At 59.1% G+C, this 22,538-nt stretch overlaps 1 protein-coding gene and 1 long non-coding RNA gene across 2 annotated transcripts; one reads left to right on the top strand and one right to left on the bottom strand.

Moving 5' to 3' along the window:
• Positions 1-2,372: 2,372 nt before the first annotated feature.
• Positions 2,373-16,500, bottom strand: CSRP1 (cysteine and glycine rich protein 1). The gene is made up of 6 exons (XM_037410659.1): positions 16,397-16,500; positions 9,816-9,928; positions 5,505-5,673; positions 4,979-5,105; positions 3,054-3,147; positions 2,373-2,804 (listed from the first exon to the last, which is right to left on the bottom strand). The coding sequence occupies exons 2-6, from the start codon at positions 9,925-9,927 to the stop codon at positions 2,728-2,730; spliced, it is 579 nt and encodes a 192-aa protein (XP_037266556.1). The 5' UTR covers position 9,928; positions 16,397-16,500; the 3' UTR covers positions 2,373-2,727.
• Positions 16,501-16,623: 123 nt separating this feature from the next.
• LOC119158553 lies at positions 16,624-21,386 on the top strand. Its single transcript, XR_005107902.1, has 4 exons — positions 16,624-16,759; positions 17,574-17,803; positions 19,645-19,868; positions 21,072-21,386. It is a non-coding gene; the product is annotated as an uncharacterized LOC119158553 (long non-coding RNA).
• The last annotated feature ends 1,152 nt before the right edge of the window (positions 21,387-22,538 follow it).

The following is a 22,538-nucleotide window of genomic DNA, read 5'->3' as shown; positions in this document are numbered from 1 at the left end:
AGCTGGGGACAGTCCTGCCTGGGGCTGGCTCGGCAGCCGATGGGGTGACATTCCCACAAAGCGCTGATGGCCGGGCTGGGGTCATGGCAGTGGCAGCCCCTGTCGCGAGGTTCCCCAGCACCACTGGCTGTGGGGCTCAGTGGGCTCCAGTCCGACCCCTTAGTGTGGCACCATCACCACCAGCCTGCAGGGTGCTCAGCCATGAGCCGACTGGCCGGTTCCTCTCTTTGGAGGTAGGTTTGGGTCCCACAGCCCCTTTTGCAAGGGCTGGCAGCCCCCCACGCTGGCAGCAGGCAGGGATGGGTGCTGCAGGGTGCAGTGCTGCTCTGCGCCTGGTGCAGGTGTCCGGCAGTCCACTGGCCGGCGCGGGGCCGTGCACGGGGAGCAGGAGCCAGCAGAGCATAGCAGATGGTCGCAGCTGTCTCGCTGCAGTTTGGGCAGGGGATGCCCCTAAAGCATCCCTAACTCCCCCCTGCTTTTCCTGAGCCTTGTCCCACTGCCTCCTCCAGCCCACCTCATGCCCAGCGTCTGGATATGCAGCCCCAGTGATGCCTGTCCCGGTCTCCCCCCACCGCCAGCCTCCGCTGACGCTGTGGCTGTTGGTCTCCGTCGCTCCCTAAGCCATTCTCAGGCGAGCAGTGCAACTCCAGCAGGCGTGCAGCAGCAGCTGCAAACCCTCAGGGCAAGGTCCCTGTCCCAGGATGCTGCCCATGCTGTCACCTGGGACCTGTGGGGCTGAAAGCTCCAGAAGGACCCACCAGCCTGGAGAGCACTGGACTCAGGGAGACCGAGCTTTGGTTTTCCATTACCTAGAGAAGGGTTGTGGAGGAGGGAGATGCAGCACTGCATGGCAAAAGGACAAAGACAACAAACACAGGTGCTACCAGGGAAACCCTGATGCACAGAAGGACAAAAACCTTCTTGGAGTGATTGGTGCAGCGCTGTGACAAGACCTGTAGTGGTGGGACCTCCATCCTTGGAGGGTTTCCAAATCTGGCTGGACACCAGAGGCTCCGACCCACCTGACCTTCGGAGCTAGCCCTGCCTTAAGCAGAGGCTGGACTTGAGACGTCTGCGGGGTCTGTCCTTCCACGACCCTGTGAAGCCCAAATCCAGCATTTTCTCCTGGCTTTTACCAGGACCTCTATGGGGTCCATCCCACTTGCAGTGTCAGTACCTCCCCTCTCTCTGACATGACCTCTGCAAATATGGGAAGAAAAGACCAAAGACAGACTTGTTCTAGCTTTTCTGACTCAACAGTGTTACTTGGGCACAATCCCTGCCTGTGGCACATCCAGTTGAAACGCGGCAGCAGCACAGCATCCACTGCACACTCACGGAGGAAGGGAGGACGCAGGCAGCTTCCTACCCCCGCGCCTCTGCCAAGCGAGGGAGCCAGGGCTCGGTCTCCACACCAAGGGTGGCACGTGAGCCCGCTGTGCTACAGCCCCCGACCACCGCCGCATCCCTCAGCCTGAGCCGTCTGCTCCACATGCCAAGTGTCACCTGCTATCACCTCACTGTACCCCAACCCACACCCCAGAGCAACGGGACCAGCTAGAGTTCGGGTCCTAGGCCAGGAAACCTGGCAGGGAGGGGATTTTGGAGATGTTTAAAGAGCTTACTCCCCACCTCAGCTTCAAAAACATCACGTAAAACCAAGGGTGTGATGCACAGGAGAAAGTGCTTAAGTTGATAAAGGAGTCAAAGTCCTGCCCCACCAAAGGATGTCTGCCTCTTGTGCTTTTCGAAACACCACCCATCTCATTTACTCAACCACAATGTTTGTAACTTTAAAAAAACCCAAAACTACATTCCCTGTGGAGTTCATAACTCTAAGCTGCAGCGAGGCTGATCTCGTAGGTATGACATGCCAGCCAAACAAGAGAATCACAGAAAGGAAAGCGTTTAGATGAAAATGAATTAAATCTGGGAAGCTGCCAAACTGACAGCTTAATGATCCACACTGCTGCTAAAAAATCCAGGGAGTAGGTGAAAAGTTGTTAATTATTCAGCACTGCCGGGCCTGCCTGTTTGGAGAGGCGCCACGTAAAAGCACTGATAGGGGTTTTGATAGGGCATGCACACGCGTTGCGTGACCAACACACCCAAAAAGGTCTGTCCTGGGCCTCCCAGCATCAACAGCTGCTTTTGAAATGGTTTTCCACCGCAGGAGCAGGGGGAGAGCCTGGCACAGCCAACCCATGGCGCTCGGCTGGCCACAGCTGGGCCACGTCACATCGCACCGAGCGGTCCCTGCCTTCGTGCTTCAATTGCAAACCACGACTGCAAACACTGCCCGTCCTCCCCCTGCCTCCTGACCCCGGCTCTGGTCACCCCCCGCGCTCCCAACAAACCCTCGGCAAGGTGGGTGTGGGTCAGCTTCGATGTTTATTGCTCGTTCAGTGACACGGCGTGGCACGGCTGAGCACGCATCCCGCCGGGATGGGCAACGTGGAGCAGGACGTGTCAGGCACACAGGCCTCGCGGCGGGGGGTGAGCTGTCTCCCCGCTGGCACCTGCGCTGGCAGGAACCCATGGGGACGCTGCTGGGACTCCCATGGTTTCGGGGTGCACTGGGTCAGGGCGGGGAGGAAGGGGCTCGTGCTGTGAAGCAGCGCGTGGTTATCAATGACGGCAAGGATGCTCCTGCGGGTGCGGGAGGGGTCAGCAGCACAGGCTGGTATGGATGAGCCCGGAGCGAGCGGAGAGCCTGCTCTGGCTGCCTCACTGTGAGTGGACGAGCGCCCCGGCACCTTGCCCAAAGCCAAAGCCCTTGGGACCGAAGTTCTTGGCGTAGCAACCTGCAGAGGACAAAGAGGGAGAGATGGGTAAAGCCGGCAGCTGAACACGAGCAGGTCCCCCTCTCGAAGCAGGCGCTGTCTGAACAGGATGGGGTTTGCCACATTTGTTGGGCGAACAGAGGCACGGTCCCCATACACAGCCACTGGGGCCACCACCTCCCCCAGCCACAGTCCCGTCCTGATTCCCTGCGGGGGATGCAGGGGCTTTGCGCCCCCCCCTCCCCAGCCGGCAGGGACGGCAGCACTCACCTTTGCAGTAGATCTCCCCGTCTTTGTCTGCCAGGGTGGTGGACTCCAGGCTTTTGCCGCACTTGGCACAGCGGAAGCAGGACTTGTGCCAGGACTGCAGGAGAGGAGCAGAGCCCAGTCAGACAGCGCCCAGGGACAGGGCAGCAATGCTCTGGCTACCCAAAGCGGTCACTTTTCTGTTCCTGACCCAAAGTGGTTGGCAAAGAAGTCTGAACGGGCTGAAGGTTCCAGAGAACGAGTGGTCCCCCCAGCCCCAGGGGGAGGTACAGGGAGGAAGCATCAGGTGTGGTCACTGCTCCCATGTTGATCTGGTTTCAGAGAGCTTTTGCCCCCACCCCCAGAAATCATTTGTACAATAATTTGTAAGGAGCCATCACCGCCCTCTCTGGAGATTGTCCTCTCTGGAGCAGCAGGATAAATCCCCCGAGTCACCCCGCTGAGATCACTGCTGCTGTACGTTAGCCTCGGGCATGGCAGCAGGGTTGGGACACCTGCCCCTACACACTCCAGCTCCAAGGAAGGCAGCAAACAGATACTAAAGAATGCAGAAATCAGCCAGTGTTTAAAAATAACCCCCCCTGCAGAGCTCCGCCAGTCCTCTGGGGATAAATGAGCTCACAGCCTTTGAGCAGACCTAGAGTAGCCAGAGCTGATCACAGAGGAATTTAAATAAACATTCTGGAAAACAAGAAACCTTTTTTGGAATAAAAATGTGAAATTAGGGGGCTGGAGGAGGAGGCAGCTGATGGAGTCATCCAGCAAACATTAGTACATGAAACACATGCTCTGGAATCCTCTCTGGGTTTGCTTGAGTGTAATTGCTTTGCCGGCTTTGGTTCCCCACAGACATTGAGGCCAGCAGCCTACCAGGGAGCCCAGATCATGACTTTGAGGGTGAGTTTGGCTTCTGACCCTGGGCTGACCCTCAGCGTGTCCATCACAAATCTCTGCGCTAGGGTATGATGATGCTGGGAGACCCTTTCCATTGACTAGAGGCCTCCTTTCTTGGCTCTGGGGACTGAGGACAAACACAGAAGCCCCAGGGAGGACGAAGCACAGGTCAGTGAGCAACCCAGCATCACCAGTGAGGTGGTGAGGCTCTCCCAGCACGGCCATCCCGTCCCCTGTGGCACAAAGCCACGCCGCCTGAGCTGGCTGCCTTGGCAAACGCTGCACGTGTACCTGACCGCAGAGGGAAGGCTGCTTTGGGGCAGGGACCTCACCCAGCGTCCCAGGGCTGACAGAGCCACATGTGTCCCCATGCCGTACAGAGGGCTCCCACAGCTGGGCTAGGACGAGGCCGCAGCTCGGGGCACGGAGGGATGAACCTGACACGGGAAGTGCCGGGGCTGTGGCAGCGTGTCCCTTACACGTGACCCTGAGCAGCCCCAGTCCACCAGCAGAACAGCCCGAGATGCACCGAGCCCACGCCCACACCTCCGGGCACCCTGCCCTGCCTACGGGCAGCGCTGAGCACTGGGATCCATCCCCTGCCCCAAACCTGGGCTGCAGCATCCCAGCCCGCGGCAGAGCGCGGAGAAGGCTCACTGGACGTTGCACTTGTTCAGTTAGCAGCGGCAGTGGCCATGGCCCACATCACTGCTCGTCCTCCCAACACATCTAGCAGCAGGGACGTCCGCTGTGACCTCTGCTGAGCAGTGCTCGGAATGTTTAATATAAAATGTATTTCTCTCCCATCTACAAGTCTGTAAAAGCAATGCACCCTGCAGAACCTGGGTTCCAGACATGCCAAGGTCTCCTTTTGGTGCCAGGCTGCCAGGTGAGCACGGCCACCGGACCCCAAGCCCAGCCGTGGCTGGGGGCGCTGCCAGCCCACCCTGCAGCAGCCCGTGGCTCAGGTCAGGACCTCCTCTGAAGGTCTCCCTGCCACACACATGCCCCATCCGCACCATCCCCCTTCTTACCTTTCCAGCTCCAATCACCTTCTCAGCTGCATACACCGCCCGGCCGCAGCGAGGGCATCCATCAGCGCCTCCGACCTTCTGGGCCATTCTGGAGGCATTGGGGTTGGTGGGTCGGTGGGGCTGGCCCCTGTGGGTGGGAGGGAGTTCATGATCGGGGCTGCACAAGCCAGATGGAGGAGGGAAGAGCTATGGGATCACACATCTCAACCCAGTTTTGAAGGGCCTGGAGCTTCAGGCATGATGCTTTGAGCCCCACGGAAACTTCAGCCTCACAGCTGCGTGCTAGGAGGGGATGGGCAGCGTGTTCCAGCAATAGGGACGTGTCCCAGCCAGCCCCATCCCACCCAGCAGACGGGGCTCAGCGGTTTCCCCCCGAGGAGCAGAAGGGCAGGACAGTCCATGGCGCTCCCCAGATCAGATTCTGCTGCAAGTTCACGGGCTACACAGCCAAGCGTCACAAGCAGACAGATGTGGGGGAGAAGGTGCCCACAACAGCCTCAGTTTCAAAAACAAGACTTAAACTCACTCTTCATATTTGATTCCCAGAGACTCGCCCTTGTCGGTGCTCAGGGTCCCTGCTCCCTGCCCGTACCCGTAGCCCTTGGGGCCGTACTTCTTGCCGTAGCAGGACTTGCAGTAGATCTCCTCTCCATGCACAGCGACAGTGGTGCTGTCCAAGTTCTTCTTACAGACCACTAGAAAAGAGGAGAAGGCCGCGCCATTAGCCTGCTTATCCAGAGCTCACTAACTAGCTGGAGAAAACAAGTCCTCACAAGGGGTAGCACAGCTCGGCTTTCAAGGAGTAAGGGAACCCTAGATAATATCCTTGCAAAAGGGAGTGCATGCAAAACAGCGGAGATAAGGATCACAACAAGAACAGTGTCTGGCTTTAAAAGGTTTTAAAAGGAAGCAACCACCAAAGCTACAAGGCTGATACTAAGAAAGAGCTGTTAACCCTCCTGATGCTGGTATCCTGGTGACGCACTTAAACCAGGGAGGAGCTGAAATTTCCCTACAAATCACGGCAGGATTCACAGGCTCAGGGATGGACATCCCTGCCCTGCTCCTGGTCCATGGCAAATACGCAGCGATAGGCGCTCGGGGGAAAGTGATGTAAGCAAATGTTTTCCCTTGTGTTCAGACAGACTAAAAGCAGACCTGCAGCCATTCCCACAGCGGGGCACTGTAAGGTGTTTGGCATCTTACGCTACCGTGCACAGCTTGCTCCCCTGACCCCCGCGACCACGACAGAAGAGTTCACGCTAACGTGCCACCCCTGGCCCATGCCAGGGTTAGGGGCTGTGCATAGGGTGGCCTCAGGTGAGGAATACTATCTCAGCTGGGTGTTCAAGCCTTGGGGTTCAATATGGGATGAGATGAGACAGGAGGAGACAGCAGCCAGGCTCAGGGTCCCAGCTGAGCCCATCCAGAGCTCGAGCTTGCTGCTGGGCTTGGGCCACACGGACCCTTCTTCTGATTTTGAGGCTTTCCTGACTCCGGTCTCAGCTCTGATCTCCGTCTCCACGTGGGCTCCAAACCCCTCCTGGAACACACTGCCCAGCCAGGCCGAGCGGGAGGTGAGCAGCACCCAGACGGGCTCTCGGCCATCTCCAGTGTTTACCTGCCCGGGTGCAGGACCCTCACGTCCGTGCCAGAGCCCACAGCACCGGAGCCAGCGCCGGGACAGATCCTGCTACAGCTGCGACACAGCCTTCCCCCAGCCCGCTCACGTGCCTTCAGTGTCACGGCTCCTGGCAGCCCACGGGCCTCTTCACCAGCAGAAAAGTTTCCTGGCCTTCACCAGTATCGCAGGAATGCAAACCCAGCCGGCTCTCCTCCTGGAGCAGCATGGACCCCGGCGCTAGCGTGGGGGCGAGAGGTAGCCGCCTCGGCCCGGTTACTAAATATGGTGCTTCTACTCGGGCTGGAGAGCCCGTGTGCCACTGCTGGGACAGGGAGGTGGAAAGGGGAATGTCTCCTGCCACCTATGGAGGATCTGGCAGGGTCCTGCCCTGGCTGTGGGCTGCCCTCTCCCGCCACGGCAGCAGCCAGGGATGGAGCATGTGTCCCTGCTGACAAGAGGCAGCTCTGGGTAACTGGTCCCAGTGCCGGTGGGCTGCTGTCAGGGCTGCCTGCACTACCCCGGGCTGGTCAGGAACACACAGCATCCAGACAGACCCTCCTGGAGGGGAATTCAGGCACTTCCACTTGGACGTGTAACGACCTTCGTCCTGGGGGTGGAGTGAATGATCTTAGAGCTCTAATCTAAGCTTTTAGAGTGTCTGTATGAGCCACAGAGGCTTTGAGAGGCAGCAGAAATATTCCTTCCTGGTCTGCTTCCTAGAAATCAGCCCCCAGCTCCCGGGTTTACTGCATTGCACAAATTCCAGCATGCCGCGCTCATTCAGTTAAGGACCCTTTGTTTTTCTAGGAGCAGTGGAGCTGCTCCACAAAACAATTAGACAAGAGCTGCTGCTACTTTCAGAGGCCAAACAGCCTCATTACAGTACATTTCTGCCATGTACTATTGACTCAGTTGGATCGATGCCACAGAGTCAATCATCAAGTCACTCCCTGAGCCGATCTCCAGTTCTAATGCACTGTGGTAGGTTTGGCTCCTTTGATTAATTTTTTTTTTTTGGCAGATCAGGTGAAAGCATTTGTTTTTTCTCCCCTCAAGATAATGGCTTCAAGTTCCCTGATGAGGCCCAAGCCCAGCACTGGGGAGCAGGCTGGGAGCACTGGAGTTCAGTGCAGCTCAGCCTCACCCGCTGCCTGTGGCACAGGACTGGGAAGAGCAGGCAGCACTGTGGGCTGGCACGCAAGCCACAGCCTGACCCAAGGAGCCCGCAGCCGGGGCAGGCAGAACTGCTGGGGTACAAGTGGAGTGTGATCACGTACATCTGCAAAGCACAGGGACAGAAGCCCTGGCTGTAGGTGGCCCTGGACCGCTCCCTGGGGACTCGCTTCCATGAGCTGATACGGGACAACCTTCCTCCCCACTGCAGTCGTGTACTCCCCTCCCAAAGCAATGCTTTTTGCCTGATTTCGTGGCTCCTGGAGGCCTGCCCCGTGCTCTGGGTGCCAGCATTGCACAGCAGCTGCTCTCCCTAGCAATCCAGCTGCATGCACAGGGGTCACAGGGAAGGGCAGATGCAGTGCAATGGGATCTTGGTCCCGATACGGAGGTCCTCCGCTGACACAGACTCGGATGGTAACAGCTGGCAGAGCTGGGGGTAACGTTCCCTACCCACCTTATCTAAGGCTGCAGAGGAAACATGACTTCCTGCAGCAGAACAAGGGCACAGCCTGCCAGACCCTGCCCGCCCGCAGAAAGCCTGGCCACAGCTCCCCTCCCGAGTCCTCCTGAGCCAAAGCAAGGTTTCCAGCCTGGAAACTCCCACGTATGAGAGCTGCTGGCCACTCTTCACGCTGTGCAGGGAACAGAGACGCAGCAGCAGCCTCTCTCTCTCTCACATCTGCATACATCTGTGCATGCCGCATCCCAGGCAGGCTGGCCAAGAAGTATCCAGTATCTGTGCCAGGCAGACAGAGGAGCACAGCAGGGATCAGCCCCGTGAGGACACTGGTATTTCCCTACTGGAATAGGTCTACTGAGATTAGTTCTAGCTGTGTGCGTGTTTATAGACACTAGCTCTGCTTACTGCCTGTATGGAAGAGAGCACGTCTGCGCTCCTTGCTGCGACGGGACAGCGAGACTGGGCACAGGGTACAGGGACCAGCTGAGAAAACATTAAACCTCCGTGGGGCCCTGCTGCAAGGGCAGCTCTGAGAAGGCACTTCTGCTCCTGCTGCTCTGTCAGATGCGATGTGCTGATGAGCCAGCAGCAGGGACAGGCAATGTGTGCACTCCTGTTAGCCCGCAAGAATCACGAGTTCTGTTATGTGACAGTCTTCAGAGGCAGGAGACAGAAATCTAGTAAAACACAGGCTGAGGACAGTGGTCACCTTCTTATTCCAAGGCCCTGCTGCTCCCTGGATGTGGGTGCCCCAGGCTTAAGGGGCTGCTCTCAGCACCATAACACTGCTCGCCTGTCCCTGCACAGCTGCCCTGGTGTCCCCAAAGGGAGGAGAAGGGTGTCTGGGGACCCGCAGCATGAACCCAAGAGGTTGCAGGATCCTGCAGAGCCAGCAGAGGAAGGGATCTCTGCACAGAGCTCACCCACAGGCAGATCCCACCCTGCTGCCCTTCCCTGAGGTGACACCTGGGTTCAAACACATGACAGAGACACCCTCCACAACAGCGGATTTGCAGGCAGGCTGGAGGTGATGCTTTAGCCCTTCACCATAGGCCTTCCATCAGCAGAAGGGACAGGACAGGACCACATCTTCCTCCCACCATCTCCTGGGACAGAGGGGCAGATCCCACACCAGTTCCCAAGGCTCAACCACCTGTTTTAGAGTGGTAAAGCCACTTAGAAAACTAAAGCTAACATCACCTCAGAGGATTGCATGGGATGTGCCGCCTCCTGCCAGTACTGTTTGGAGAGTCCCCGTCTCATGCTCCAGTCTTGAACATCTGGAGCCAGTCTAGAGGACTCAGCCTAGCCCCCCCGGTGCAGGGACAGCCTGCATCTTTATGTGGGTGCTGGCTGAGCAGCTCTGACAGCCCCGGGTGTCCTGGGATGATCTGTGCTCCTTCAGCACAACTAACTTCCAAGTCTGGAGAAAAGGAGAAAGCCTGCCACACGGCTCCCGCAGCCGGGCTGTTGGCAGAGGAGTTTCCACAGCCCATAAACAGGATGTGACAGGGCGCCCAGCCGGCGGAGAGCCGGGAAGGGGGGGCAGGAGGGGTGAGGGAAGGGCTGGTACTCACTGCACAAGAAGCAGGACTTGTGGAAGCTGCTGCCTTCACATTGTACCTCCTCGGCGAAGTACACTGCCTTCTGGCAGACGCCGCACTTCTTTCCGCCTCCCCAGTTTGGCATCCTGCAGAAGAAGCAGAGGCGGAAGCAGCGTCAGGGCAGGAGGTCAGGCAGGAGGCAGAGGTGGGCAGAGCGAGGCAGCCGGAGCAGGCACCCACCAGCTGTGCTGCAGCAGCAGCTCCACATCTGCGCTCGCAGAGACCACCCACGGGTATTTGCTGTTTGCACAGACTCACGGGGCTGGTAATTAGTAGAAGCAGCAGAACTTGGGATGCCCACAGGACCCATCATTACAGCACCCAGCAGTGTCAGCTGCCTCCGAGGGAACACTGGTCCTGCCAGCCAGGAGCTGCAGAAATCCCTGCCCTGGAAGCTGTGGGACCTCACAGCTCCTTTCTGCGCCAGCAGAAGGGAGGAAGTGGGACAATGATGGGAGACGGCGCTTACAGAGGTACCCGCAGCAGTGGCACCGCCTTGGACCACAGCCCTGCCATTACCTCTCAACAGGGCAAGGCAGCAATGGCCAGGGTGACCGATCCTTGCTGCTGGAGAGCACACAGCTTGTCACCCCGGCTGGAAACAGTTCCAGCTTCTCCTCCCCAAACACCTCTTCCATTCCTGACACCACAGAGCAGGGCTATAGCCAGGGCTGACCCATGGGCAGGAGCTGACCCTTGACGCCAAACAGCAGGCTCTGGCACCTGTCCCCAGAGCATCACTGACTTGTGCCTTGCCTGGCCAACTGCTCAGAGGTTCCCCACACACTCGGGCATCTCAGACTCCCCCAGGACTGCAGGTGTAGTCACGGAGCCTGGGAAATCAGCAGCCCCAGGGACACAGCTGCACATGCAAGGCAGACACCTGAGCACCAACCTAAGCTACCATGCAGCTCCTTGCAGGATATAAATGCTTCTATTTTTCTCTCCTCTTTCCCGGCGTATATCTGATGAGACTTGATCAAGAGGCCCCTTGATCTGCAAATTTGCAGATAACCCCAATATACTGTGAGCAGCTAACACAAGTAGCAGAGCTCCAACCCAGAGGAGTCTTGATACTTTTGAACACCAGGCCAACATAAACCTCAGGGCATTCAAGCAAAGCCCTACAAGGAGGTTCTGAGGGAGGCAGACTGATTCAGTGTGGCCAAGAGGAGGCTAAGGAGGACCTAACAGGCAACCTATGGTTGCTGCAAAGAAAACACTTTTTGGTGGTGCCAAACAATGTAAGAAAGGTCAATGGGGACAAGACGCAGCTTGGGAGGAGGCCTCTCCTCAGCAACACTTCTGTAATTCTCCATCCTGCTCCCAGGCAGGAACAAGCAGCAGAAGTCACCCCCCCGTTGTGGGCACAGCTGAGTGCTTCCCAACTCCTGCACAGCTAAAGCAGCAGGACAAGCTCCCCAACACCAAACACCTTTCCACACTACACTGTGTGCCACCCCACAGCACATGCAGGATCTCCCTGTGCTCAGCTGCATGGCTGTGGGGAAGGGGACCTGGGTCTGCCAGGGCACAACCTTCCAGCCCGCTCCTTGTGGCAGCTCCAAATCCCTGGGTCACGTCAGGCGGCTGGATGCCCATCGTTGGGTCCCCCATCACCCACCCAGCGGCTGGGTCAGTGGCATTGCCGTGCCCGGCAGGCAGCCAGGGAGATGGATGCTAAACACAACAGGACTGGGGGCCAAATAAACATCAAACAGAGGGATCAGGGAGGACGAAATGCTGCAAACCCTCCACTCACAGGCACAGTGAGAATATGGCACCTCCCAGTATATGGGCATCTCCCAGTACACGGGAAAGTCGAGCTCTTCCCTGTGCAAGAGTATTTTGTCAGGCAACAGGAAAGACCTCAGCCTGGTTACACCAGCAGGGCAGGCAGCAGGGCAGGGGTCAGGCTGACACGCCAGCAGGGCTGTGCAGAGGCACTGGATGCCCTAGTGCATCACGGCTGCAGCCCCTGGATGCACAGGGGGTCTCGGCGTGGGACAGGTGGCCGGAGCTGCAGAGGGTGCCGGGAGCAGGGCCTGGAGAGCTGTGCTGGCCCCAGGGATCCAAGGAGCTGTGTCTGGGGTGTCATCACAGCAGCCGGGAAGTCTCTTTTCTGAACACCCTGCAGGCTGGGCTTCCCACCGCAGCCCCTGCCAAATCCCTCCCTTCCAGCCCCAGCCTTTTCATGGCCTTAAAAGGACACAAACCGATTCTCTCCAGAGCCTGTTTTTCCCCCGGTTCAGGAGTTTCCTTGGAGGGCAGAAACATCCTGCAGCATCCCCCTGCCAGCCCAGGCAGCAGGACCCCCGCACGGCGTGAGCCCCCAGCCCTTCTGCCCCCACGCCCACCTGTGTCAGACCCCGGCCAGGAATACCATGGCCCGGGCTACAGTTTCTCTGGGTCTCCCATCCCCTTCCAAACCCGGCAGCTGGCAGACCCCACCTCAGGGTCCCACCAGCCCCGACTGCGGTGGGCAGCCTCAGGCAGGCAGCCCCCAGCCCCAGTGCTCGCTCACTCCCTGCCCCACAGTCAGGGCATCTGCACTCCGCTCTGGGACAAACCGCCTGGCGAGGTTTGGAGCCCCCTGCTCCCCTTTGCCTCCACAGCACATTTTTTATCCCTTTACAGCAGCAGTGAATTTTTTATCCCTTTACAGCCTTTTAAAGAGGCTGTCTTCGTCCTGCACAGCAGGGTTCATCTGCCCCAAGCAAGACATCAGCAGTGCAGGCACCTTCCTCTGAGCTGTCTGTAAGTTTGTGGAAGGAGAAAAGGTGCTGCAGGGTGAAGCTCATCTGATGTTTGTTTGCCACAAGCCTTTTTGCTGCTTATTTTCCTCCATCCACCATGGGAAGGCTGCAGGTGCCTCCATGCAGTTTGCACAATGCCACTGTGGTTTCAGCAGGTGACTCTCACCCAGCAGCACAGACGCAGCCCCTGCAAAGCTACATCCCAGCAAGACCTCCCGGCACATGGCAAGATGGATTTTCCATGGGGAGAGGCCATGAAAGTGAGCTTGTCCCATGGACACATCAGCTTGTGATAGCTCACAGCTGGGCACAGATAAAGCCTGAGATGAGGTTTAAGTTGCTGGGATTTCTGTCTTAGTCCATAACATACACAAGCACACGCAGGGAGCCCAGTAGGCCACACAAGCGACCAAAAAGCAGTTTATGCCACAGGTCGGTATCAGCAGGAAAAAAAAAAAAAGGAGCACCCTGCCCACAGACCCTGGGACCTGTACCAACTGTCCCAGAAGCAAAATCCTTACAATAGCCATCTAAGAGACCCATCATCCCAATTCCCTATTTAATGACTACTTTAAGGTATGTTAGAAAGCTTGCAGCCCTTTCAATATTTTTTTTCTGGAGTACTTCGCACGATGGAGGAGCACCATATTCTGTCCAATTGCAACACTCAACAAGCACAGCTGCACTTCTCCAAATGACTACTAGACCCATGCAGAATGAGGAACAGGAGGTGACTGTCCTGCAGCCAGAGACCTCACCGAGCTATAGGCAACAGACACACCCAGGGCTGCCAAAACCCAAGATACTTTCCTCCCTCCTGCAGCTCCACATCCCACGTACCACAACTGTGCAGCAAACGCACCCAGAGCCCCACCGACAGCAGCGCCTGTGCCGAGCGTGGCTCAGCCCCGCAGCCGGTCCGTCATCCGCTCTGGATAAGGCAAGAGGCCTCAAAAACCAAGATACAGCCCTTCATCCACATCTGCATCGCTGGGAAGCACAGACACAAACGCAGGACCACCCAAGTCTGACTGTTTTGGGAGATTAATTTCCGTGTCTGACGTCTGGCTTTGCACAGTATAGCACAGCTCTCCAGGTCGAGCATGAGCCACAGACTCACCCACGTTTCAGACGGGCTTGTGCTGCACCAGCTGGGGAGGCAGTCTAAGCCACTCTAAAGAGCCAGGCATAAACCAGTATGGAACCAGTATGTCCTCGTGATCTGGGATGTCATCTAAACCCGGGCTGTAAGGGAAAGCAGTGAGCTGATGAAGCCAAGCCATCAGGCAGTAGGAATACACAGTCACCCCTTCCTCAGAGTGGGCTGAAGGATCGGCGTGATCGTGTCACAAAGCTGACAACCACTGTTCACCTGCCTGAGAGCAGCTGGGTTTTAACTGCCAGAGCTAAACAGCACCTGCTGCCATGAGAACACAGCTTCGCTACCACGGGAGCCCTCCGAGCACAGCACCTTCTCCCCCTTCTAAAGCTCTGATGAACTTTACCTGCAGCCCTCGGGATGCCAGCTCAATCCTTGGAGCTTCTGCAATAGCTGGAAAACCCTTCCCATGTAGGTGCCCAGATATTCTACTAAAATCCTACGGTAATTAATTGCAGAGCAATCACTTTGTGCTTGGAGATCACTGAGACTCACGCTGGCCCATGTGAAAGGTTCTTTTTCCTTTCCAGTGGGAGTGTGAATACAAGCGGGTGGCAGAAAAGGGCCATCAGTGCTGCCCAAAACCCACTCCTAATGATGTTCACAACAGTCCACGCAGGATTACTACATGGCCCAGCAAAGGGACCAGTCAAAGGGCAAAGGGGAGGAAATTAGAGTAGGAGCCCCAAGCCCTGGGGTCTGATTACTGCCTTCCAGTTCAGAGAGCAGCTGGCATAGCCATGAAACGAGGAGAAATCTGAAGGAGGCACCCAGACAGATGAGGTGTGTGGGCAGAGCAGAAAAGAAGCAGCTAGTGGGGATACACCTAACTCTATGTGGAAATCACCAGAACGGAGATCAGGGGTCCAACACCAGTTAACTGCAATCAGGCCCACAGGGGACTCTGCCCCAGATGGCATCTGTCACGGAGCAGCTTTCACATCCCCTGGGCACAAGTGGAAATAACCCTGCAAGAGGCAAGTTAGAACCACCCCCCCTGTCCCCCCACCATGTAATCAGCTGGGTGGAGCAGCGGCACCAGGAGACTCTGGGCTGCTGACAGTGTAAACAAGGGTAAATGAAGGTCATTTGTGATGGTCATACAGTGATGAACTGGTGAGCAAGAGGAGAATGGGGTCCTGAGGCCAGCGAGCACTGGGATGTGGCAAAACACTGGGCATCACCATGAAGCAATTAAAGAAGTGACCTGGGAGATGCAGCTGTATCAGAGAAGACATCCCTGAGGGCTTTGCCATGACAGGAGGGGAGAAAGTCATGGTGGTTCGAGGTCCACAGTGACCCTCACACACAGCTCACCTACTGTGCAGCTACCAAAGCACCACAGTCCAGCATTAATCCTGCTGCCACCACTGAGGCAGCCTTCAGGTTCGCTGTGCCAGGGAAGGGGCCAGCACTGTGCTGAGCCACCTGCCAGACACGGCTGTCGGCAAGTGCTCACCAGCTGCGACGTGCCTGTGGACCAGCACGCCGTTACCTGCTGACCACACCGCTCCCCAGCTTTGGCTACAAACTCGAAAGTGGCCCATCACAACTGGGTTCCTCAGAGAAAATCCTGACTTTATCCAGAACAAAAGCCAAGAGCATTTTCAAGTAAGCTAAGAAAAGTTACCGACTCCTGCAGGAGCCAAACCCTGTAACCTGACCAAGCACACTTTAGCCTTTGCAAAGCCCTTATTTCCCCATCCATCGTGTCCTTGTCACTCTGCGCTGCCGCCCAGATCCAGGAGCTGCGCTGAGCTGCTCCAGCACCAGGGCTTGGGCACTGGCATCCCGGCAGGGAGGCCCCAGTGCAGGAGGCAGGAGCCTGAGGCTGGGCAGGGGATGCCCACGGGCCCAGGGGAGCAGGGAGCCACGCTGCCTGTACAGTGGCACCAAGCACCGAGTCGCCCGGGCTGGGGTCAGCCACCGGCACTAGGGCACCTTTCCAGCCCCACCACCAGCGGAGCCAGGAGGTGCCACGTCCAGGGCTGGTGGCGCTGGTGCTGGCACCTTCCGGGTACCCGCGCTGCGCCTTGCTGGCACCCCGTGTTTCTGCGGGGTGCTAATGAACGCCCCGTCCCACGTGGTGGGCCCGCAGCTCTGGGAGGCGCCCCCCGACCCTGCCCAAGCCCGTGGCGCCCAGCCAGGCCCCAGCGACCCTGCACAGCCCCCCCGCCGCCCCCGCCAGGCCAGGCGGGCAAAGCCCCGCGCTGTGGCGAGGGGACGGGGTGCACCGAGGGGCGCAGCCCCGCGATCTCCCTTGGCGCGGCCGGGGCGCGGCGGGACCCCGCCACGGTGACGGTCCCGGCCGCTGCCGGAGCTTCGGCTTCCGCCTCCGGCGCCGCCTGCGCGGGCGCTCGCGCCTCGCTAGGCCCCCCGCGCCCGCCCCACGGGCACATGGCGGGGCCGGTGCCCCCGCCGCCGACCCGGCCCCGCATCCGCCCGCTGACTCGCATCCCGCATCCCTCCCGCTGACCCGCATCCCGGCCCGCGGCTGTGCCCGGGGCGGGGGGGGAAGCACAGAGCACCCAGCCGGAGGGGCCGGGGGAGGGCCGGTAGGGGGGCCAGCAGCCCCCCGGGGGGACGGAGATGTGCCCGCGCCCGGGGACTCCGCGGTGAGGACCGCGCCCCGCACCTACCTGCGGCCGGGTCGGGCAGGGTGACAGCGGGGCCGGGAGGGCGCTGGGGCCGGTGGCCGCTCGGGGGCTTTTGTTGGCGGCGGGGGGGAGGGCGGGTCGCGGGGCGGCGGCGCTCAGCTCCGCGCCGGCCCGGCTGATGTCACGGCGGCCGCCGCCCCGAGGGCTCGCCCGGAGGAGGGCACCGGGCGGGCCGGCCCCGCCACCGGCCCCGGGCACCGCGCCCCGGGGACCCCCGGCCCCGCGCCGCCGGGAATCACACCGCATCCCACTCCCACGGCGGGACGGATCAGCGCGGCGGCCCCCCGCACCCGCAGGCCGGTTGCCCAGCGTAAGCGCCGTCGGTAAAACCGATCAGACATTGAGGTCAGTGTTTTGTTACGCTCAAAGTTTTCCTCCAAATAAAATGACAGCTGCGAAGAGAAGGGGCAGGGGAGGGGGCAGTACGGAGCGCCCGACGGGCAGCCCCCCACCCCCACCCCATGGCACTGCGGGTGTGGGGACAGGGGGTAACGCTGCGGGGTGCTGGGGGCAGCTTGCGGCGCTGTGAAAGCAGCTCTGAGCAGTGGGAAGTGCAAAGCGCTGCGGCCACCACGCAGCCGGGGTGTCTGCGGGAGCAGGGACAGTGCCTCCCGCTCCCCGGTGTCCCGCAGCCCCCGCCGTGCCCGCACACCCCATGTCTGTGCCCTCCATGCCCAAACACCCCAGGAGCAGCCTACAGAAAGTGTGGCTGCTGGGCTGCAAAGCTGCCGTTTCCTTTTTGTGTGTTTCTATGCCAGGGCCACACGGAGCCCAAGAAGGCCCCAGACCTTGTAAAAAACATGCTGAGGCTCCAGGTAATGCTGTTTCCACCATGAAAAGCCAAGGGCAGCCCGCGTGCAAGCCCGGCAGCGCAGCCCCACACAGAACTGTCTGCCAGACACGGGCTGCTGCGGCACCTCAGATGCCCCGGCAGGACTTGGCATTCCTGGTTGGCATTTGGGCTTTCACTTGTGTGCTCATCCCTACCCGATTCTCACCATGCTGGGTACAAACTCCCCCTGTCCCTGGGAAATGCCCGTCTGGATCAGGCAGGGCAGGGCAGGGAGGGGAGCGGGACACCCTCCCTGATCCCCAGCAAACCCCACGCAGGGGCAGGTGCCAATGGCACTGGACAGAGGAAGGATCTTCCCTTTCTTAGGCATTCTTTGTGTCTTGGAAGATTCAAAGAAGATTCAGTCCATCAGTGCTCCATCACCTGGACTCGGAGGCCAGCAACAGGCAACCCCTTCCAGGAGCAGCTCCCCAGGGAGCTCCGGGAGGGGAAGCCAGGAGGAGGGAACAGTTTTGCTGGTAGCTGCCTCCCACCCCGAGCCGCTGCCCCGGTAGTCCCTGAAGCATCTGTGCTCCATGAGGATCTTCCAGCCCCAGGTGAGGATGGAGAGAAGTTGGGTGCTCCAGTGCTCCTAATTGCTGTGGCCATGGACAGGATTGTCAAGCCAGGTCAAGATGCAAAAGCTCCTATTTGCATTCCTCTACCTGGGCTGGCCTTTTTCTACTCGAAGAAAAAAGGGGTGGCACGAAGAGTCTGTCTACTGCGCTCTGGGGCTCATGAGACCCTTCCTGCTCATTCCCCAATCCTGAGGCACAGCGGCTCGCCTAGGGCAGGTAGCCTTTGTAGGATGGGTGAGGAGCCCCGGCTGCTCCATTTGCTGGGAGTGCAATACTGGCATGGGGAGGAAGCGAGGAGGGCTGGGAGGCAGCAGCAGGGAGGTGCTTCCTTTGGACCTGGAAAACTTTGGCATTAGATTCAACAGTAATTTTGCCCTGAAGTGTGGGTAAGAAATTCCTGGCCCTGAACCAAGGCCTGGAACACAGGATGGGAACAAGGATCACAAGGGGAACATGCTGCTCACATCCCGTGTGCAGGGAAGGTTTCGGTGGTGGAGGACCAGGATGCCTTTTGTTTTGCAAGCGGGAGAGGAGTCACGCTGCCATGCTGGGTGTGCACAATGCACACGAACGGCCATCGCTTGCTGGGTGAACCCAGCCCCTGACCAAGTGTGGGCACGCAAAGCAGACATGACCTGAAGGACCCAGTGCTGCTGGGCATAGCCCAGCCAGCAGCTCGGATGGGTCCTGACTCGGCTTGTGTAGTGCATGACACATCTTTCGGGGACACCAGGAATGGGTGGCACTATGGACATGTTAACCAGGTGCTCAGGGCCCCACTGAAGGGAATGTGTGGGGTCTTAGTTAACTGGGTACAGCCATATCCCTGAGCGGGGCATTGCCAGCTGTTGTGGTGCACATTGGCACGCTGCAAAGAGGATGGTGACACGAGCACCTTGACATCACCTGCTGCAGTTGGTTGTGATGGCCACAGACCTTCCCTAGGGTTCCCCGAGGCCTTGTAGAGAGTTAAGAGACATACTCTGAGCTGATGTCGCCACAGCATGTGGGGATGAGCATCCTTCCCCTGGAGGCTGGGAAACCTCTGCCAAGTGACTCAGAGGATGTATCTGACAGGTGGTGCTTGAGATGGTGCCACAGACACCAGCCTCCAGCAGGCTTGGGCAGTCCTGCCCCCTCCAGCTGGTTTCAAACAGGGGTGAGGCAGGGGCTTGCATCTTTCGGAGGCCCACATGCCCCTATTTCTTTCCTCCCAAGGAGTTGGCGTGGGTGTATTAAAAGCTGGCTGTCAGCTTCAGGAAGTGTCCCTGCATCCCAAAATTCAGGATCTCTGGCTGGAAACCCTGGCTCTGGTCTTTGCCCTGAGGCTGTTTGCTCTGGAGGGGGCTGGGGGAGACAATCAGGCTTGTGACATACATAACCCCATCCACAGACAGTGAACATGGGCCAGGCCTGTCCCCTCCCCAGCAGGGACGGTTGGGTGCCTTGCCACCTGACAGAGGGACACTCTTCACCCTTTCCAGGAGGGCAGAGTCCAAAGTTTGTTGCATCTCACCTCCCAGTGTCTTCCCACCCAGCAGACATGGGCTGTGCACCATGAGGCTGGCCGTGGCTGCCATGGAATCATAGAATCACAGAACAGTTTGGGTTGGAAGGGACCTTGAAGACCACCCAGACCCAACCCCCTGCTGTAGGCAGGGACACCTGCCACCAGCCCAGGTTGCTCCCAGCCCCGTCCAGCCTGGCCTTGAACTTCCAGGGATGGGGCACCCACAGCTGCTCTGGGCAGCCTGTGCCAGCACCTCGCCGCCCTCAGAGTGAAGAATTTGTTTCTGTCCTTTCCTTTTCACTTGCTGCAGCCTGCCCATGTCCCCAACAGTATCCAGCAGACCCAGGGGACGCAGAGGACCAGAACTGTCACTTCAGGAGCTCCTCTGAGCGCCGGGAGGGAGCCTGAGCTGTCCGGGGGCCAGGCAGTGCTGTGGGTCCCCGCGCCATCTAGTGTTGCAGCGGCGGTGGGACATGGGAGTGGGAAGGGCTGTGAGACTCGCCCCTCCGCGGGTCTCCCAGCTTCCCAAGCCAGGTCAGTGTGCAAGCTCGAGCTGGGAATTTTACCTGCTCCGGTTTATTTCCAAAAGGCTTCGGTGTCTGCTAAGCTTCACGCAGCGTAATCTGCACACAGGGTGCGGATTAATCGTGCCGGGTTGTCACATGGCTGAGCACTTGGTTTTGCTCAGGATCTGGGAGATGCCTTGCCAATCCATGCATCCTTGTGTTGATCAGCCCGGGAGCAGACCTGAAATAATGAATTTTTGTTCAGAAACACACTGATGAAATAGGACGAAGGCCAGAGCTGGACTGAATTTGCAGGAATATATCATAGGAAAGCAGAGATGGGACTGTAATCACAGATGCCAGGGATCTGGGGCACCCGAGATGATGGAAGGATGGCAAAAGGTTCATAGTCACAGACAACAGTCTCCTCTTCCAGCCAAGTTCTCTTTTGTCTGGGAACAAAAAAAGAGATTCCATTTTCAAGAGAAGTCAGATCTGGGATAGGGCTGCCATCCTTCTGGCTGCTACTGCCGCAGAGTGGAGGCAGTTTGCAGAGTGCACACATGACAGTCAGCGTTTCCAGGGAGGCACTGTACGGACCCACCACGTGCAGAGGGAATCCCACAGGTTGGGGGCACATGCAAACTGTGCACGTGCAAAGGAGCTCTGCATCCCAGAAGCAACGGTATGTATGCCAGAAGTCCTGGGATCACTGTTTGTGTGATTTACAGGCAGTTCTCATGAGATGTGGCTGTGCAGGTCTTCTCGGCATCCAGAAGCTCAGTCAGATGCCCAGGAATACTAGACAAATGCAGAAAACTCTCCAGATATGTATGGGTCAAATTCCTGTTAGGAAAAGAAAAGGCATGTTTTAAAGACATAAATGGCTGATAGTCTCAATCAAGTGGTTTACACAGGAGCATTAGGTGGTCTTGTCTATTCCGAGGGGAAACGTGGTGGCCTCCCACCCCATTACCACATTGCAGCTAAGGAAGGTGCTAACATGGCTGTGCCCATCACTGTGCAAAAGCTAAGGCTCATGCCAGCCTGGCACGCAGCCAGAATTAAATTCTTGAAGCAATAGATGCAAAGTTGAGGAGCTCCAGGCCTGGTCCAGCATGGACCCAGCACACTCGTCATCATGATCCTGCTGGGAAGAATGAAATACAAAGCACGGGAAGGTGATAGCTGGTCACGCTGAACATGACCCGGCACACCCCATCTCTTGCAGGCGCCAAGAGTGTGTACTGAGGGATCCCAGCCTCCAGCAACCTGCAGCCAAAGGCCTTTCTCAACCAAGGATGGCAACTTTGTATTTATGGCTCTTGATTGATTTACTGTCATTAATTTGTCCTGTTGCTTTTAAACCCACCTCAACAGCTAGCATCCTCACTACCCTGCTGTTAGGAGCTCCATACCAAATTGTGCATTGTGTGAAGCCCTTTTCCGTGTTGCTCTTCTCTAAAGCATTTCTATACTAGCAATTCCTAACTCCAGTTTGGCAATTTTAGACTGCTAATGAACTATGACCTGGCATTTCTGTGAATATTCAATAGCCCTTAATGCAGTCCCTGTTGATTAGCGTGGGTCCTAATAGGTGGCATGCTGGAGATATCAGATGAGCTGCACAGTAGTTCCTGGGGTTTTCCCTGGAACTCTGTTGAAAACTGCTGCGTTTTTTAAGACTGATGAGCAAATGCCATCTGGTCTGGGGGATCTGTTACCAACCATTTAGCGGTGCGCTTGTTCTGCGATTCCTCTAACGTTAAACAGCTTGAGGAAAACCCTCTGTTCGGCAGCTCGATAACACAGAGTGTCCTGAAGACGCGGGGCAGACACCCCACAGTGAAGACCCCGCTTGGCTGTCTGCCAGGAGAGCCTGATCCTGCGCCCCGGCGCAGCAGGGCCCGGCAGGCCGCGGGGCGCTGAGCCGGCCGCTCCAGCCACGAGAGGGGGCTCGGAGGAGGCGCGACGAGGCCAACCCGAACACCGGGGCCCGGGCCGTTCCCAGCGCGGTGTGGCCGCGGCGGGCAGAGTTGGAAGGGAGCGGCCCGCGGGCCTGCAGCCCCGGGACCCTGCACCGCGGGCCGGCAGCCGCGGCCGGGCCTACAACCTCGGCCCCGGCCCCGCACCGCGAGCCCGCTCACGGGCCCCCGACCAGGCCCAGACCTGCGGAGCCTGGCGGCCGCGGCGCCACCACGTCCGGGCAGGGCCCAGCACCGGTGCCGCCCGGACAGCGCTGCCTCCGCCCGGGCCCCGGCCTCTGCCCCAGCAAGAACCAGAGCACCTCTCCGGCGGCTCCGCAGCCCCCGGGCCGCCCCGCCGGTGGAGAGGGCCCTGGCCCTCTGCCCCCGACAGGCCACCCCCGCAGGCCCTCGCACGGGCCCCGCAGGCGGGGTCGGGGCCGGGCGCCGCGGCAGCAGCGCGCAGCCCCGCGGGGCAGGCAGCACGCCGAGCGGCGGGGCGGGGGCGGCGCGGCGGGCCAGGCGCTGCCGTGGCGGGCCGGGCCGGGCCGGGCCGCCCCGCGCGCGGAGGCCGCCGGGGGCTGTAGTCGGGCGGCGGCCAGGTGCGGCGAGGGCGCGCGGGGGCCGCCGGGAGCCCGGCCCGCCCCGGGCAGGTGCGGCGCCGCCGGCCGGGACTACATGTCCCGGGGTGCCGCGGGGCGCGGGCGGCCGGGGCGCGGCGGCGGCGGCGGGGG

Source organism: Falco rusticolus, chromosome 17 (genome assembly GCF_015220075.1).
Source record: "Falco rusticolus isolate bFalRus1 chromosome 17, bFalRus1.pri, whole genome shotgun sequence".
In the NCBI taxonomy this organism is placed as follows: Eukaryota; Metazoa; Chordata; class Aves; order Falconiformes; family Falconidae; genus Falco; species Falco rusticolus.
Note: the sequence above shows the minus strand (reverse complement) of the source record. Positions and strands in the feature narration are given on the sequence as shown.